General features: G+C 35.7%; 1 protein-coding gene across 1 annotated transcript in view; it reads right to left on the reverse strand.

The window, feature by feature from the left end:
- The window catches only part of DNAH6 (dynein axonemal heavy chain 6), a 291,734-nt gene that overhangs the window by 174,916 nt on the left and 96,283 nt on the right, over positions 1-20,535 (reverse strand). Inside the window, exons 17-21 of the mRNA XM_019942077.3 lie at positions 15,705-15,818; positions 11,699-11,842; positions 3,631-3,843; positions 2,854-2,946; positions 921-1,040 (exon numbers count right to left, since the gene is read on the reverse strand). Coding sequence (XP_019797636.2) covers positions 921-1,040; positions 2,854-2,946; positions 3,631-3,843; positions 11,699-11,842; positions 15,705-15,818 — 684 coding nt within the window. The remainder of the gene's footprint in view (positions 1-920; positions 1,041-2,853; positions 2,947-3,630; positions 3,844-11,698; positions 11,843-15,704; positions 15,819-20,535) is intronic.

Here is a 20,535-nt window from a genome sequence, read left to right on the forward strand (position 1 = left end):
CCACAACATAATTAAATCAAGGGAAAAAAATGAAGTCTAAGAAAGAGATTGGATGGGAACAAAGTGAGACCAGAGTAAGTGGGTTCTTTATTATGGGATAATCTGAGGTTGAATAAAATAAAGAGAAGGTGTGTATGACAGGAAGGGTGCCAAGGAGACTTCAAGCAGCAGTATTTGTTTAGTAAATATGAGCTTGCTGTGGCTAGACTCTTAAGGTGGCCCCCAAGACCTGGGCTTCCTGACCTTGGGTGATCCTCTCCCCTCGAGTGTGGGTGCCACCATGACTTGCTTCTAGCTATGGAGAATATACAAAGATAATAGGATGTACACAGTTATGTGTACAGTACACAAGGCTGTAACCTCTGTCTTGCCAGGAGACTTTCTCTTCCCTGCTCGACTGATGGAGTAAGCGATTTTGTTGAGGAAGTCCACATGCAAAAAAACTGTGGGCAACATGGAGGAGCTGAGGATGGCCTCTGGTTGACAACCTGTGAGAAAATGAAGCCCCCGGTCCCGGAATTGCAAGAAAATGATTTCTGCCAACGTCCTTCCTCAGTTGAACCTCTGATGAGAGCCCGGTCCTGGCCCACATCTTGACTGAACCCTCGTGAGACCCTGAGTATAAGACCCAGTTAAGTTATGAACTCCTGACCCACAGAAACTGTGGGATTATAAATGTAGATTGTTTTATACCACTAAGTTTGTGGTATTTTCTTTCACAGCAATAATAACTAATACAAGGGTAATGGTATAGTCTTGCAAAGAAGAGTTCAATATATTTGCATTTTCCTTACATTTTGAGTATAATAAAATGTCAATAATTAAATCTTATATCTAAACTGTACAATATTTAAGTGACTGAACAAATGATTTCTAAATCCAATTCTCTGAGTCCATGAATTGAAATGATCCTTACTCACCAGTGTTTGATTAAACAAAGCAAGTTGTTTCTGCCAGTCATCCACTCGAGTTTTCAGTGGGCCAGCGTAACGTGATGAGGCAATGGTCGCAATGTTGATGGTGCTGTCATCAAGAAGGACCTTTAAGGAAAGGCGAAGAAAATACATGCGACACCATGTGTTTTTGCTCTCAAAGATAATTACAGATATTTAATTCCAGCAGCCCATTTATTTTTATTTTAACATTTTTAGTTTTATATTGGAATATAGTTGATTTACAATGTTGTGTTAGTTTCAGGTGTACAGCAAAGTGATTCAGTTACACACATACATGTATCCATTCTTTTTCAGATTCTGTTCCTGTATAGGTTATTGCAGAATTTTGAGTAGAGTTCCCTGTACTATATATACAGTAGGTTCTTGTTGATTATCTATTTTATATATAGTAGTGTGTATATGTTAATCCCAAACCATTTAAAAGCCAACTTTTTGAATAAACAGCTTAATTTCACTTACTGTTTCCCACCCATCCACTTCCCCTCCTTCTCTCCTTCACTAGGGCTTATAATGCACTATGATGTTCTCTTAAATGTCACCAAGGAACTTCTGATTGTCAAATCCTGGCTGTTTCTGTAATTATTAATGGCACACATTTCTGTTTAGCTCAGCACTCTTCTCCAGTCTCCCCCCTACAAGGTATATGGTACCTTCTTTATATCATTTGGTCATCCAGGTCTTTATTTCTCAAAGTGCTCAAAACTTGAAAAAGTAAGTGCCTTCCCTACCCAATGAAACATCACTTTCCCTCAATTATCTTGAGGAAGAGGAAAAGTGAACTCATTCATGTCAAGCTCTGGATGATTATAGACAGTTTTCCCTCTACCTCCCCCCTCCCCTACTCCTTCCTCTTATACCACAGCACCCCTCGCAGAACATGTACATTTAAAAAACTGTGTCTGTTAATCTAAAGAATTTTAATTGCTCTATTTAAATTATAAACTTCTTGAGAGCAGAAGCCCCATCACCTGGCATCACCTGGCCTCATACTGACTGATTTCCATCTTGGGTCTGCTCTCCCCTCTACCGCACAGCGTGACGTCTGGTCTTGCTCTTCCAGACTACACCTGGCAAAGCCATTTCATCTCTAATTCTGGGCTGGGTACACCATAACAGGCCAGGGCTTTGCTTTTCTAAAAAAAAATTTATTGAAGTATAGTTGATTTATAATATTGTGTTAATTTCTGCTGTAGAGCAAAGTGATTCAGTTATACATATGTGTACAATTTTTCATATTCTTTTCCATTATGGTTTATTACAGGATATTGAACATAGGTCTCTGTGTGGACTTTGCTTTTTAAATTGAGTCATAATTCCCAGATTCTTTTGCTAAACAAATGTGCCCTTTGGATTTTAAGTCACTGAGAATATTCCAAACACATGGGTTAGATTTATCTTCTTTTGTTGTTAATAGAGCATGACCATCTACTCCTAATCTCAAAAAATTCAAGTGAATTTAGCTTCTTAGTGTGATATAAACCTGAAATGCTCATTCACGCTTCTTTGTCTCATTTAAATGGTTTGAAATGCCTTCCATTCCCATCTATGCCTATCAGACCCCCAGATTTTTAAGGTCCAGCATGTCTTCGCTGGTCTAGGAAGGATTCTCTGATCACTTCAGCCACAACTGATCTCTTTGCTCTTCTAAATTCCTCAACAGTTATCAACTACAAGATTATAACTCATATATATATAAAACATATCTATTGCTTTGCTAAATATTTCATGTACAAGTATTCATGTCAATTATTCATATTCATGTATTGCCTTCCCAATTAGATTTTTCCTTGTTTAACAACTCTCATATTTCAGTCCTTCATAATAACCTCCCATAGAATATTTAGGACTAGGTCTCACAAGAACCTTCAACATAAGTTTCAATAACCCAGTTACCCACCTGAATGTCATCTGTGCCACCCAGGATAAACACATCTTTGGAGTCACGGTGAGGGAGGACGACAAATTCAGTTGTTTTCCAAGAATCCTCCACCTTAGAAATAGTTCAAGTCTTAGGATAGCTCAATTCATTTGTGTGTAGGTACTTGATAAATGCATGTGGAATGAAACAAGTGAAAACTCCATAATTATCCTAATCTCCTTCTGCCTTTAAAATTCTTAAAATCTTCTAGGTTAGATGACAATGATTTGCTTAATTTTATTGAACAGCATTAAAACATATGAATAATTTGTGATACTTTCATGTGTATTCCCTCCCACTTCATGCTTTAATTAAAAGAAAAAAATTCTTTTTACATAGATGCTTGGAAGATGTGTATTTTTGGAGTAAGGAGGTTAAATATCCTAAGTAGAGAAATCTTCTCAATGTGCTTTTGAAGCATTTCGTATAGTGAATCTTCTCTAGTGTGTAAGTTTGAAAGGTAATGTATTTTGGCATAAGAGATCTTCCTTGGTATGTGGTTCTTTATATAAAGCATGCAAATTTGTTGCCATCAAGTTCCTGTTGGATTATAAGCTAAGCAGAAAGAAGATATTTATAGAGGTGATAACAATAATAATGATATAAATGTAAGGAAACAGCACAAGGATAACTGATAATGAGAGGGTGAAAGCTGCAATGTTGAAAAACCCATTCAGATAAAACAAAAGTTGATCTCACTGAATATGAAAACCTTTACATTCCCTGATCTTCAGAATATACATTTTTCAGGTTTACCTTTTTAAGAAGTGTTTCTAAGGCAGCTTCTCCAGAAGCCTGTCCAGAAATGTCCTGGATTTCTTGGCCAAAGTCAAAAACATGCAACTCAGAGAGCTTCTCCAAGGTTAATGGAATGTCAAGGTCTACTAGGGTGGCATCAACTGTTTGTTCAATAGCTGCCCAATGTCTAGGCTTCAGAGTTGGATTCCTCAGGTCAATGATAACTGGAAGCTGGAAAACAAACCCTCTCAGAGACACCATCCTTTTTATCTGAAAAACAGCCCAAGGCTTCTGGTTTCAATTTGGGCACATAAAGAGCTGGAAAGAACACCACTGACACTCTTACAACAAAGAAAAGTCTGCACAAACTGCAAGTTAATGACTTGTATTGAACCCATCAGAAAAGTGAGGCTTCAGGGAAACCAACGAAGTCAAAATTTGAAGAGACACTGGTACCCACAGTTTTCTCCACAGCAAGAAACAGGACCCGAGAATTTGCTTACCTAGGAGAGATGCCTTGGGTTGCCGTTTAAACTAGTTAGAAGATGTTGCTGAATTTTAAAAATAAGTTGCTAAGACTGAATGTAGGGTAGCATGAGAGTGTGAAGTCCCTGGGGGCTACAAATATTACTAAATATTACTAAAGCTGGAGGAGGGACAGGAACAACTGTGAAGCTCAGAATTTTGTGAAAAAGGAGCACAGTGCTTTGTTAGGATAGAAACTTAATCAGAACACAAGGGAATATTCCTCCTCACTTCTTCCACCAGGCTAACAAGTACTGAGTAAAAATAACAGTGGAATAGAGAGTGGAAAGCTGCAAGATACAGATTTTCTCTGGGCATAAAACGAAAGAATGACCCAAGGTCAGGGAAAACAGAAATTGAAAAAATGACCGTTGGCAAACAAGTCCAAACTAAACACAAGGTATCACTAGAACAATTTGAATACTGTGGTATACTGAGGACAACCACAGCGACACCAAACTTCAAATCTAGCCGAATTTCTAACCAGATTTAATATAACATGCCACACAGAAGGCCAAGTAGAAGGAAAGGCATGATCATTTCCAGGCATAAAAATTATTTACTTCAGTATCTACTGTTCTGCATAAGATGTCTGGATTTCAACAACAATTTAAGAAGTATGTGAAAGGGCAAGGCAAACATACATCCCAAAAGATACAAAATTAATCAGAATCACACTCAAATCTGACACATATGTTGGAATTAACAGATAGAACTTAAACTAATTGTGATTAATATGTTAATGGATCTAATGGAAAAGGTAGACAACATGCAAGATCAGAAGGGAAATGTCAATAAAATGATGGAAACTATAATTAAAAATCAAATGGAAATGTTAGAAATGAGGAAGACTGTAAGAGATACAAAGAATGTCTTTGATGAGATGAACACAGACAAGGAATCCATGAATTTGAAGGTAAGTGAGTAGGAATTACCCAAACTCATACACAAAGAGAAAAAACAGTGAAATACTTCCCTGCCCCCATCCAAACCTAGAACAGAATATCCTTGAGCTTTGTACAATATCAGATGGTCTGACATACATGTAATAGAAATCCCAGAAGGATAAAAGAGATAGAAAACACAGCAGAAGAGATATCAAAGAAATAATGGCTCAATTTTTTTCAAAGTTAAAGGCAGACACAAAACCAGAGATCCAAGAAACTCTGAGAATATCAAGCAGGATAAATATAAATGGTAAACAACAATAATAACATACACCCAGGCATATCACACTTCATACTGCCAAAAACCAAGAAAAAGAGAAAAATTTGAAGGCAGCCAGACAAAAAATACATATTATCTACAGAAGAACAAGGATAAGAACTACAGCAGACTTTATGTCAGAAATCATGCAAGTAAAAAGATAACAAAAGGATATTTTTACATTGTTGAAAGAAAAAACAAAATCTGCCGACTCAGAATTATATACCAGTGAAAAATATCATTCAAAATAAAGGATAAAGACTTTCTCAAAACAAAAATTTGGGGAGTTCATTGCTAGTATACCTATTCAGTAAGAAATATTAAAGGAAGTTCTTCAGGCAGAATGAATATGCTATGAGTCAGAAACTTTGATCCATACAAAGAAATGAAGAACATTGGAAATGGAACAGATGTAAAATAAATTTCATATTCTATTTTTATTCTCCTAAAAGGTAACTATAAAAAACAAAAATAGTAGCAACATGTAGTGTTTATACTACATATAAAAGTAAAATATATGACAACATTAATACAAAGGATGAGAGGGAGAATTGGGAATATGGTATTATAAACTCTTTATACTATGCATGAAGCAGTATAATATTATTTGAAGGTTGTTTTGGATTAATTGAAAATCTATATTTTAAATCTAGGATAACCACTAAAAATTGCTTTAATGAAGTATGAATAACAACTCCATAGAGAAGATAAAACAGAATCATAAAACATATACAATTAAATCAAGAGAGGAAAGAAAAAGAGGAAAAAAGAAACAACAAACAAATAAAAAACCAGCATGATGACAATTTTAATCCAACCATACAAATAATATTCTAAATATTAATGGTCTAAACATGTCATTTAAAAGACTTTTTAAAAATCAGATTGGATAAAAAAGCAGGAACCAATTATATGCTGTTCAAGAAATACTTTAAATATAAAGACATAGAAAAGTTAAAAGTGAAAAAATGGAGAAAGTAATATCATGAAAACTCTAAAAGAAATCTGTACTAACTATATTAATTTCAGATAATGCAGACTTCAGAAGAAGAAATCTTATAAAAAATAAAGAGGGAAAATATGTAAATGATAAGAGGGTCAATTCTCCAAGAAGAAATAGTAATACTAAGCGTGAATACATCTAACAATGGAGCATCAAAATAAATAAAGCTCCACTGTCTTGAGATGCAGTATCCTCATAAGTTATTTGGAATTTTTCTTTGTAGAAGATTTGTCTTTTATCCTTTGTCTATCTATCTACCTATTTATCTATCTATTCATCCACTCAGTTGTTTACTTATGTCAATATGAATTCATGGATATTTATTTTATAATTTGGGTTATAACACAATATTGTATTATTTATTGTTTGGTCAAATCATTACAACTTGGGCCATTGAAAATTCTTTCACTTGATTTCTGTGTATCTTTGATATAAGCCGTAATTTTTTTTTCTTTTTTTCACCAACAATAGAGAATCTATTTTATTTTATTTTTTATTTAAAAATTTTTTTTCATGTTTTTTTTCAACATCTTTATTGGAGTATAATTGCTTTCCAATGGTGTGTTAGTTTCTGCTTTATAACAAAGTGAATCAGTTATACATATACATATATCCACATATCTCTTCCCTCTTGCGTCTCCCTCCCTCCCACCCTCCCTATCCCACCCATCTAGGTGGTCACAAAGCACTGAGCTGGTCTCCCTGTGCTATGTGGCTGCTTCCCACTAGCTATTATTTTACATTTGGTAGTGTATATATGTCCATGCCACTCTCTCACTTTGTCCCAGCTTACCCTTCCCCCGCCCCATATCCTCAAGTCCATTCTCTAGTAGGCCTGCATCTTTATTCCTGTCTTGCCCCTAGATTCTTCATGACCAATTTTTTTTTTTAGATTCCATATATATGTTAGCATACGGTATTTGTTTTTCTCTTTCTGACTTCCTTCACTCCGTGTGATAGACTCTAGGTCCATCCACCTCACTACAAATAACTCAATTTCGTTTCCTTTATGGCTGAGTAATATTCCATTCCATATATGTGCCACATCTTCTTTACCCATTCATCTGTTGATGGACACTTAGGTTGCTTCCATGTCCTGGCTATTGTAAATAGAGCTGCAATGAACATTGCGGTACATGACTCTTTTTGAATTATGGTTTTCTCAGGCTATATGCCCAGTAGTGGCATTGCTAGGTCATATGGTACTTCTATTTGTAGTTTTTTAAGGAACATCCTTACTGTTCTCCATAATGGCTGTATCAATTTACATTCCCACCAACAGTGCAAGAGGGTTCCCTTTTCTCCACACCTTCTCCAGCAATTATTGTTTGTAGACTTTTTGATGATGGCCATTCTGATTGGTGTGAGATGATATCTCATTGTAGATTTGATTTTCGTTTCTCTAATGATTAATGATGTTGAGCATTCTTTCATGTGTTTGTTGGCAATCTGTATATCCTCTTTGGAGAAATGTCTATTTAGGTCTTCTGCCCATTTTTGGATTGGGTTGTTTGCTTTTTTTGATATTGAGCTGCATGAGTTGCTTGTATGTTTTGGAGATTAATCCTTTGTCAGTTGCTTCATTTGCAAATATTTTTGCCCATTCTGAGGGTTGTCTTTTGGTCTTGTTTATGGTTTCCTTTGTTGTGCAAAAGCTTTGAAGTTTCATTAGGTCCCATTTGTTTATTTTTGTTTTTATTTCCATTTCTCTAGGCAGTGGGTCAAAAAGGATCTTGCTGTAATTTATGTCATAGAGTGTTCTGCCTATGTTTTCCTCTAAGAGTTTGACGGTGTCTGGCCTTACATTTAGGTCTTTAATCCATTTTGAGATTATTTTTGTGTATGGTGCTAGGGAGTGTTCACATTTCATTCTTTTACATGTAGGTGTCCAGTTTTCCCAGCACCACTTATTGAAGAGGCTGTCTTTTCTCTGTTGTATATTCTTGCCTCCTTTATCAAACATAAGGTGACCATATGTGCGTGGGTTTATCTCTGGGCTTTCTATCCTGTTCCATTGATCTATATTTCTGTTTGTGTGCCAGTACCATACTGTCTTGATTACTGTAGCTTTGTAGTATAGTCTGAAGTCTGGGAGCCTGATTCCTCCAGCTTCATTTTTCTTTCTGAAGGTTGCTTTGGCTATTTGGGGTCTTTTGAGTTTCCATACAAATTGTAAAAATTTTTGGTCTAGTTCTGTGAAAAATGCCAGTGGTAGTTTGATAGGGATTGCATTGAATCTGTACATTGCTTTGGGTAGTACAGTTATTTTCACAATGTTGATTCTTCCAGTCCAAGAACATGGTATATCTCTCCATCTTTTTGTATCACCTTTAATTTCTTTCATCAGTGTCTTATAATTTTCTGCATGCAGGTCTTTTGTCTCCTTAGGTAGGTGTATTCCTAGATGTTTTATTCTTTTTGTTGCAATGGTAAATGGGAGTGTTTTCTTGATTTCACTTTCAGATTTTTCACCATTAGTGTATAGGAATGCCAGAGATTTCTGTGCATTAATTTTGTATCCTGCTACTTTACCTAATTCCTTGATTAGCTCTAGCAGTTTTCTGGTAGCATCTTTAGGATTCTGTATGTATAGTATCATGTCATCTGCAAACAGTGACAGCTTTACTTCTTCTTTTCTGATTTGGATTCCTTTTTTTTCTTTTTCTTCTCTGATTGCTGTGGCTAAAACTTCCAAAACTATGTTGAATCATAGTGGTGAGAGTGGGCAACCTTGTCTTTTTCCTGATCTTAGTGCAAATGGTTTCAGTTTTTCACCATTGAGGATGATATTGGCTGTGGGTTTGTCCATCATTTTGTATGAATGAAATTCAATTTTTTGTTAAAATCCCTCCAAAAGAGAAAACTTCAAGCTCAGATAGTTTCACTCTTGAATTCTACCAAACATCTAAGTGAAAAATAATACTAATTCTGTATAATCTCCTGCAGAAAATAGAAGAGGAAGGAACACTCCCCAAGTCATTTTATGAGGCAGTATTAACTCATAACCACACAATGATGTTACAAGAAAAGAAAACTAAAGATCAATGTCCCTCATGAATATAGGTGCAAAAACATCCTCAAATAATATTAGTAATTTGAATCCAGCAATATAAAAGAGTATAGTACATCACGACCCAAGTGAGGTTCAGTTCAGGAATTCAAGCCTGCTTCAATATTTGACCACTGATAGATGTAATTCACCATGTTAATAGACTAAAGAAGAAAAACCATATGATCATAGGCATAGAAAAATCATTTGATAATTATCAACACCCATCTATGATAAAAAAAAGAAACCTCTCAGGAAACTATGAAACTGTTATCTTAATATAGGGCATCTATAAAAAAATTTGACTAACATCATACTTAAAAAGAGACTGAATATTTCCCCTCTAAGATACGGAAAAGGACAAGGATGTTTTCTCTCACCACTCCTATTCAATATCGTACAGTAAATCCTGGCCAGTGCAACAAGGCAAGAAAAAGAAATAAAAGGCACACAGATTGTAATGGAAGAAATAAAATTGTCTTTATTCACAGTTGAAATCATTTTCTATGTTGAAAATTCTGAATAATGTACAAAAATCTCCTAAAATTAAAAAGTGAATTTATTAAGATCACAGGATATAAGATCAATATACAAAGGTCAATAGTATTCCTACATACCAGCAATGAACACTTAGAATTTGAAATGAAAAAAAATATAATTTAAGATACCATAAAAGAATACTTAGTTTTAAATATGTGCATAATCTGTACACTGAAAATTACAAAATGTTAATGAAAAGAAATAAAAGAAGACCTAACTAAATAAAGGGATAGGCAGGTAACAGATTAGAAAATTCAATCTTGTTAAGATGTCAATTCTCTGGAAATTGATCTATTGATTTGACACAGTCCACCCAAAATCCCAGCAATTTTTTATACATATGATAAGCTAATTCTAACATTTACATGAAAAGGTAAAGGAATCAGAATTGACAAAATTGTGAAAAAGAAGAACAAGTTGGAGAACTTAACACTACCTGATTTCAAGACTTACTAGCTATAGTTATCAAGAGAGCATGGTATTGGTGAAAGAATAGACTTACAGAACAACCAAACAGAATAGAGAGTCCAGAAACAGACTAAAAAATATGGTCAGCTGACTTTTGACAAAGATGAAAAGGCAAACAATGGAGAAAGAATACTTTTTTCAAACAATGGTTCTGGATCAACTGAATATCCATATGTAAAAATGTAAATAACTCAAATCATATACTTTAATTTTAAAAAAAAGCAACACTAAAAAACTTCCAGAAGAAAATACAGAAGAAACTCTGTGTGACCTTTAGGTTTGGCAAAAGTTTTTAGATTCTATACTAAAAAGATAATCTGTAAAAGAAAAAAATATTACTTGGACTTTTATCAAATTTAAGCCTTTTGTTCTGTGAAAGTCACTGTTTAGGGACTAAAAAGACAAGCCACTGACCGGGAAAACAATTATCAAGTTACATATTTGAAAAAGGACTTATATCATGACTATATAACACAACATTGTTAATCAACTATACTCCAATATAAAATAAAAATTAAAAAAAATCTTTGCTGTTCTTCTATGAATTGTTAGACCCTAATGTCTTTAGAATGTAAATTCTAAAAACTTCTGCTGTGTAAAATGTATAAAAACTTTTTGGTGTGTCAAATATCATTTGTGTTACAAATTTTCAAGCTGGTAGTCTCTTTTACCATTACTTTCTGAGTACTATTTAATTACTATTTGAGAGTCAACAGAAGAATGAATGAACAAGGATCATCGTTGCCAATGGACACTGTTCTCTATGTGTCAAAAATTAAATAAAATATAGATTTTAAAGTTCCAAAAAAAGAGAACTCTGAAAACTCACTAATAACAAAACAAACAACCCAATTAAAAATTGGGCTAATATTCAAACAGACATTTCAGCAAAGAAGGTAGATGGATGGCAAATGGACATGGGAAAAGATGTTCAACATTACTAATCATTAGAAAAAGGTAAATCATCACGATTATGAGACTGTACCACACATTTATTAGAAAGGTTAAAATGAAAACCAAACCAAACCAAATAAATAAACTCCCTATTGATAACAAGTGCTGGTGAGAATGAGAAACAACTAGAATTCTCATAAAAATCAATTGCATGATTTGGCCAGTTGAAGAGAGGGATGCAGTCTGTGCCTCTGCAATACAGTAGCTGAATTTGTCTGTTGTTTCTTCTCTCTGCAAAGCTGACTAATTTAAACAGAGAAGAATTCCTGGCTTTGGTCTCATTAGCATCAAGTAGTAACTGATTGACCTGGAGTTTTGGAAATAATTTCTACTAAACTTACCTTTTCTTTCATATTTTCCACCTTACTTTTTAGCTGGGGCACTGCACTGTTGGGTGGCAAGCCTTTTTCCAATTGAGTCACAAATTTGGCATATTTGGAAACTTGACTGTTTAGAAATTCTGGATCCAGGCAGTCAAATTTAGACTATGAAAATTGAGGGGAAAACAAAGAAGTTAAGACATATGATAAAAGGCAAACTTGAAATAGTAAATTTTTTTTACTCTACTCACATTTTCTGATAGCTATGTTGTTAAACCAAGTTGACTCTATATTTTGGAAATGGCTCTACTTATTAAGATTTCTAATAGTGTATCAGGCATTGTTTGTTTATTACACTCATATCATTTTCTCCCATATCACCAAATGCAGTATTGCAATCCCTGTAATTTATTCTAGAGGGCCAACCATTGTAAAGTTACAAATAGCTAATGTTTACTCTTGTGACCTAGAAATGTCTCACCAAGTAGTCTCCTATTATTTGATCATGTAGCCCTTTAATATAACTGATTTAAACATGCATTCCAATGTATGCATGTATTTATAAATATATTTCTCAGTTACATAAACATGTAAGTGTACACATATATTATGTCAGATGGGCATATGGATTGATGGTAATAGAAAATTTGTAAAAATGAAAAGATATTCCATGCTCATGGATTGGAAGGATTAATATTGTTAAGATGTTTATACCACCTAAAGAAATCTACAGATTCAATACAATCCCTATCAAAATTCCAGTGGTATTTTTCACAGAAATACAACAAACAATCCTAAAATTTGTATGGAACCACAAAAGACTCAGAATAGCCAAAGCAATCTTGAGAAAGAATAAAAAAGATGGAGGTATCAATTCCTTGATTTCAGATTATCCAACTATCCAAAGTTATAGTCATCAAAACAGCATAGTACTGGCACAAAAACAGACACATAGATTAATGGAACAGAAGAGAAAGCCCAAAAATAAACCCACACATGTATGGTCAATTAATTTACAAGAAAGGAGTCAAGAATATACAATGGGGGAAGGACAGTCTCTCAATAAATGGTGTTGGGAAAATTGGACAGCTAGAGGCAAAGGAATGAAACTGGACCACACACAAAAATAACTCAAAATGGATTAAAGATTTGAACCTAAGACCTGAAACCTAAAAACTCCTAGAAGAAAATATAGGCAGTAAGCTCCTTGAGGTGGGTCTTGGCAACAATATTTTGGATTTGACACCAAAAGCAAAGGCAACAAAAGTAAAATAAGCAACTACATCTAACTAAAAAGCTTCTGCACAGCAAAGGAAAGCATGAACAAAATGAAAAGGAAAGCTATACTTAATGGGAGAAAAAATTTGCAAATTATATAGCTGATAAGGGGTTAATATCCAGAATATATAAAGAACTCAATAGCAGAAAAACAACCTGATTAAAAATAGGGCAAAGGATCTGAATAGATATTTTTTCCAAAGAAGACGTAACAGATGTCCAACAGGTACATGAAAAAATGCTCAACATCATTAATCACTGGGAAATTAAAATCAAAACCACAATGAAATACTGCCTCACTCCTGTTAGAATTTTAGTATCAGAAAGACAAAATAGAACCAGTGTTGGCAAAGATGTGGAGAAAAAGGAACACTTGTGCATTGCTAACAGAAATGTAAATTGGCACAACAGCCATATGGAAAACAGTATTAAGATTCCTCAAAAAATTAAAAATAGAACTATCATATGATTCAGCAATTCCATTTCTGATTATTTATCCTAAGAAAGCAAAAACACTGATTCAAAAAGATATACAGACACCCAAGTTCATAGCAGCATTATTTACAATAGCCAAGAAATGGAAACAAACTAAGTGGCCACCAGTGGATGAATGGATGAAGAAAATGTAGTATATGTATACAATAGGCTATTATTCAGCCATAAAAAGAATGAAACCTTGTCATTTTTGACAACATAGATGGACCATGAGGGCTTTACGTAAAGTGAAATAAGTCAGACAAAGAAAGACAAATACCATATGACCCCACTTGTATATGGAATCCAAAAGCAAACAAAACAACAGAATAACTCATATGTAGAACCTAAAGCAAAACAAAACAAAACAACTAAAACAGAACAAATTGGTAGTTTCCAGAGGAGGGGTGTGTGTGTGTGAAATAAGTGAAGGAGGTCAAAATGTACAAACTTCCAGTTATAAAATAAATAAATCATGGGAATGTAATGTACAGCACAGTGACTATAGTTAATAACACTGTATTGCATATTTGAAAGCTGCTAAGAGAATAGATCTTGAATATTCTCATAAGAAAAAAAGTTTTGTAACTATGTAAGGTGACAAATGTTAACTGAACTTATTGTGGTGATCACTGTGCAATATACAGAAATATTGGATCATTATATTTTACACCTGAAACTAACATGTCAAATATGCCTCAATTTTAAAAAAAGAAAATTTATAAACATTCATTTTTTTTTCTGGATTCAACATTTTCTTTTTGCTCCCTAATGGGTCTTTTTGTATACTTCCTATGGTAAATTTGTCCCACTTTAGAAGCTACTGCTCTAATCTATGGTGGTAATCAGAAAACTCTCTAAGCTTCTTCTTTACTACTCAGGAGCATTTTCTAATTCTGAGATAAGTGATAAATGAGTTACACAAAAGCACTTAAAATTCTCTGATATAATAGTATATATATGTTTGTTTATTTTCCACTTTCTCCACTGAAAGGCAAATTCTGTGAGGGTTTGGACTTTGTCCTTTTTATTCTCCACTGGTATCTACTGCACCTAGAACATTATCTGGGAAACATTCTTGCATCACTGTGCCCAGATATGTGACTTCTAATTATAGGCACCAGCATAGGGAAGCTGAACAAGCAAGTGTAAAACAATATTTGTGAAGTTGATGGTATTTCTTACATGTCCATATCACACTTGAAAGAACAGATGGTCATCTATTCTGCCTCCTAGAGGGCTGACACTTGTTAAGGTTTGAACGCAAGGGTAGACCCTAAAAACCAAACCCTATGATACCTGGTCCCCTAATTTACTATTACTAGAATTTACTATTAAGCTCTCAAGGGAAGATCCTGGATCTCATTACTGGGATTCTATTCTATCACAGGGAACAAAAGGGCTTTCTTTCTTTCTTTCTTTTTTTTTTTTTTAAAAGGACAATAAGGGCTTCCCTGGTGGCGCAGTGGTTGAGAATCTGCCTGCTAATGCAGGGGACACGGGTTCGAGACCTGGTCTGGGAGGATCCCACAAGCCGTGGAGCGGCTGGGCCCGTGAGCCACAACTACTGAGCCTGCGCGTCTGGAGCCTGTGCTCTGCAACAAGAGAGGCTGCAATAATGAGAGACCCGCGCACTGCAATGAAGAGTGGCCCCCACTTGCCACAACTAGAGAAAGCCCTCGCGCAGAAACGAAGACCCAACACAGCAAAAATAAATTAATTAATTAAACTCCTACCCCTAACATCCAAAAAAAAAAAAAACACTTACCATGTTCCTTCAATGAGTCAAGTTCTTTCACAATATTATAAAAATAAATAAATTAATTAATTAAAAAAAGGACAATAAAAACAGAACCTAGGCTAACAGAAATCTAATGTGTGTAGATCATGAATAAAATCCTACAAACCTTAATAACACTTGGCTGTAGTGTGTTGGGACAACATTGTGTTCAGAAACCACAAAGAAGTTAAATGCCATGCTGTGAGGTCCTTTGATGACTCCTTCATTTAGTTATCTTATTTGGAGGACCTGAGAAACCTGCCTTACAATAATGTAGTCTTCTCTGTGGTACTTAAAGACTTATGTGGCAGAAAGACCATTGTGCATTTCACCAGAAAGCTGATAATAATTCCCATAAAATAACACTGCATGTTTTGCTGAAATTAAGAATACACCAGCTTATTTTTTTAAAAAACTATAATTCATACCATTAGGATTCTAAGGTTAAATAATACAAAAATGATTTAAGAAATGAAAGTTGTTGTTTTTTTTTACCTGTAACCATTCTTGTTGGAGTTGATCCCATTCAGATAAAGAATCCCAGAGCAATTGTTTGAGCTTCAATTCAGCACTAACTTCTTCCAAAGCTTCAAACTTGGACACTTCTACCTTTTAAAATATAATAAGCAAAATGTACTATTTAATTTTCTGATATAGAGATCTTATGTTATCTTCCTATCAATAATTTTTGATACAGTGACACCTTAGCAGAATATGGGTGGGACCCAAATGGGGAAAGAAAAGGAGAGACAGAAACAATGAAAAAACAAATCACAAAACCCCATGTATATTCAGATTTCTATTTGAGTGACAAAATATAATTCTTTATATTTCCTTAGAACTTAGAAATTTTCCAAAGACACAAATATTACAAGAGTGCTAAGGGCATTCTTTCTCAAGTTGGATCATACATGTATATACCTGTCTGGTCTATTGGGTAAACAGATGAGTCTTTAGAGGCAATGATATCCTTTAGGGCTTATATCTTAGATGATAGAAGAGGGAGAGGATGTTTGTGTGGTAGTTGGTGGAGGGAATGGGGAGATTAAAGATGGAGTGAACAGCCTAGTTTCTTACCTATTTCTAACCCAGTGGACTGTATATGAACCCTAGACAGAGAAAGGTTGCAAGAAAATCTGAAGAAGCTGTTTTCATGCCTTGGAGGTGGGAAAATCTCCAGGAGGTTGGTTGCACAGAAACTGTGAGCTTTGCCATAAGCTGGGGCTTTAAACATTGCATACAATAGCAGCAAAATACACATTCTTTTCAAGTGCACGCAGAACATTCCCCAGGATAGATCATATGATAGGCCACAAAAGAAGTCTTAACAAGTTTAAGAAGTCTGAAATCATATTATCTTTTCCAGCTACAATGGTATGAAAATAGAAATCAACAACAAGAGGAAAGATGGAAAATTTACAAATATTTGGAAACTAAACACCACACTCCTGAACAACCAATGGCTTATAGAGGAAATCAAAGGGAAATAAAAATAAATACCTTGAAACAAATAAAAATGGAAACACAGCACACCAAAACCGATGAGATGCTGCAAAAGTAGTTCTGAGAGGGAAGTTTATAGTAATAAATGGATATATTAAGAAAATAGAAAGACCTCAAATAAACAACTTGACTTTACACAACAAAGAACTAGAAAAGGAGAACAAGCTAAGCCCAGAGTTAGCAGAAGAAAGGAAATAACAAGGATCAGGGTGGAAATAAAAAAAATAGAGAACAGAAAAACAATAGAAAAGATCAATGAAACTAAGAGCTTTTTTTCTGAAAAGATAAACAAACCTTTAGCTAGACTAAGAAAAAAAAGAGAGATGATGCAAAGAAATAAAATCAGAAATGAAAGAGGAGACATTAAAATCTATACCTCAGGGGGCCCTTCAAGATGGCAGAGGAGTAAGACGTGCAGATCACCTTCCTCCCCACAAGTACATAAAAAATACATCTACATGTGGAACAACTCCTACAAAACACCTACTGAACACTGGCAGAAGACATCAGACTTCCCAAAAGGCAAGAAACTCCTCGCGTACCCAGGTAGGGAAAACGAAAAAAGACGAAACAGAGACAAAGAATAGGGACAGGACCTGCACATCGGGGAGGGAGCTGTGAAGGAGGAAATATTTCCGCACAGTAGGAAACCCCTTCACCGGTGGAACCCTGCTGGAGTGAGTTGGGGCTGGGAGCTGAGGCTCGGGCTTTCAAGATCAGATCCCAGGGAGACGATGGGGGTTGGCTGTGTGAACACAGCCTTAAGGGGGATATTGTGCCACAGCTAGCCAGGAGGGAGTCTGGGAAAAAGTCTGGAACTACCTAAGATGCAAGAGACCATTGTTTCGGGGTGCGCAAGGAGAGGGGATTCAAAGCACTGCCTAAATGAGCTCCAGAGACGGGCGCGAGCCGCAGCTATCAGTGCAGACACCAGAGACAGGCATGAAATGCTAAGGCTGCTGCTGCAGCCACCATAAAGCCTGTGTGCAAGAACAGGTCACTATCCACACCTCCCTTCCTGGGAGCCTGTGCAATCCGCCACTGCCAGGGTCCCGTGATGAAGGGACAACTTCCCCGGGAGAACACATGGCACGCCTCAGGCTGGTGCAACGTCAGGCTGGTCTCTGCTGCCGCAGGCTCGCCCTGCATTCTGTACCCCTCCCTATCCCAGGCCTGAGTGAGCCAGAGCTCCCTAATCAGCTTCTCCTTTAACCTCCTCCTGTCTGGGCAAAGAACAGACACCAGAGGGTGACCTACATGCAGAGGTGGGGCCAAATCCAAAACTGAACCCCAGGAGCTGTGTGAACAAAGAAGAGAAAGGGAAATTTCTCTGTGCAGCCTCAGAAGCAGCGGATTAAATCTCCACAATCAACTTGATGTACCCTGCATCTGTGGAATACCTGAATAGACAACAAATCATCCCATAATTGAGGCGGTGGACTTTGAGAGCAAATGTAGACTTGGGGTTTGCTTTCTGCATCTAACTTATTTCTGGTTTTATGTTTATCTTAGTTTAGTATATAGAGCTTACTATCATTAGATTTGTTTATTGATTTGGTTGCTCTCTTCCTTTGTTTTTCATATATATATATATATATATATATATATATATATATATATATATATATATGTTTTCCATTTTCTCTTTTTGTGAGTGTGTATCTGTATGCTTCTTTGGAGATATTGTCTGTATAGGTTTGCTTTTACGATTTGTTCTAGGGTTCTGTCTGTTTGATTTTTTTCCCTTTAGTTTAGGTTTTAGTGCTTCTTTTTATAGGTGGATTTGTTTATTGGTTTGGTTGCTCTCTTCTTTCTTTATTTAATTTTTTTAATTTTAACAAAAAAATTTTTATTTTAATAACTTTATTTTAGTTTTCTTTCTTTCCTCCATTTTCTTTTGAGCCATGTGGCTGACAGGGTCTTGGTGCTCTGGCTGGGTGTCAGGCCTGAGGCTCTGAGGTGGGAGACCAGAGTCAGGACATTGGACCACCAGAGACCTCCTGGCCACAGTAATATCAATCAGCGAGAGCTGTCCCAGAGATCTCCGTCTCAATGCTAAGAACTAGATCCACTCAATGACCAGCAAGCTCCAGTGCTGGACACCCATGCCAAAGAACTAGCAAGAAAGGAACACAGCCCCACCCATTAGCAGAGAGACTGTCTAAAATCATAATAAGTTCACAGACACCCTGAAACACACAACAGGACATGGTCCTGCCCACCAGAAAGACAAGATCCAGCCTCATCCACCAGAACACAGGCACCACTCCCCTCCACCAGGAAGCCTACACAACCCACTGAACCAACTTTACCCACTGGAGGCAGACACCAAAAACAATGGGAAGTACGAACCAGCAGCCTGTGAAGTGGAGACCCCAAATGCAGTAAATTAAGCAAAATGAGAAGAGAGAGAAATATACAGCAGTTGAAGGAGCAAGGTAAAACCTCACCAGACCAAACAAATGAAGAGGAAATAGGCAGTATACCTGAAAAAGAATTCAGAGTAAAAATAGTAAAGATGATCCAAACTCTTGGAAATATAATGGAGAATAAAAGAAAGGATTAACAAGGACTTAGAAAAACTAAAGAGCAAACAAAGAATGATGAACAACACAATAAATGAAATTAAAAATTCTCTAGAAGGAATCAATAGCAGAATAACTGAGACAGAATGGATAAGTGACCTGGAAGATAAAATAGTGGAAATAAGTACCGTAGAGCAGAATAAATAAAAGAGAATGAAAAGAATTGAGGACAGTCTCAGAGACCTCTGGGACAACATTGAGTGCATCAACATTCAAATTATAAGGGTCCCAGAAGAAGAAGAGAAAAGAAAGGGAATGAGAAAATATTTGAAGAGATTACAGTTGAAAACTTCCTTAATATGGGAAAGAAAATAGTCAGTCAAGTCCAGGAAGTGCAGAGAGTCCCATAAAGGATAAATCCAAGGAGAAACATGCCAAGACACATATTAATAAAACTGTCAAAAATTAAATACAAAGAAAAATATTAAAATCAGCAAGGGAAAAGCAACAAATAACATACAAGGGAATCCCCATAAGGTTAACTGCTGAACTTTAAGCAGAAACTCCGCAAGCCAGAAGGGTGTGGCAGGATATACTTAAAGTGATGAAAGGGAAAAACCTACTACCAAGATTACTCTACCCAGCAAGGATCTCATTCAGAGTCAATGGAGAAATTAAGACCTTTACAGACAAACAAAAGCTCAGAGAATTCAGCACCACCAAACCAGCTTTACAACAAATGCTAAAGGAACTTCTCTAGGCAGGAAACACAAGAGAAGGAAAAGACCTACAATAACAAACCCAAAACAATTAAGAAAATGGTAATAGGAATATACATATCGATAAATACCTTAAATGTAAATGGTTTAAATGTTCCAACCAAAAGTCACAGGCTCACTGAATGGATACAAAAACAAGACCCATATATATGCTGTCTACAGGAGACCCACTTCAGACCTAGGGACACATACAGACTGAAAGTGAGGGGATGGAAAAAGACATTCTATGCAAATGGAAATGAAAAGAAAGCTGGAGTAGCAATTCTTATATCAGAGAAAATAGACTTTAAAATAAAGACTATTACAAGAGACAAAGAAGGACACTACATAACGATCAAGGGATCAATCCAAGAAGAAGATATAACAGTTGTAAATATTTATGTAGCCAACATAGGAGCAACTCAATACATAAGGCAAATGCTAACAGCCATAAAAGGGGAAATTGACAGTAACATAATGATGGTAGGGGACTTTAACACCCCACTTTCACCAATGGACAGATAATCAAAAATGAAAATA

Source organism: Tursiops truncatus, chromosome 14, assembly GCF_011762595.2.
Source record: "Tursiops truncatus isolate mTurTru1 chromosome 14, mTurTru1.mat.Y, whole genome shotgun sequence".
In the NCBI taxonomy this organism is placed as follows: Eukaryota; Metazoa; Chordata; class Mammalia; order Artiodactyla; family Delphinidae; genus Tursiops; species Tursiops truncatus.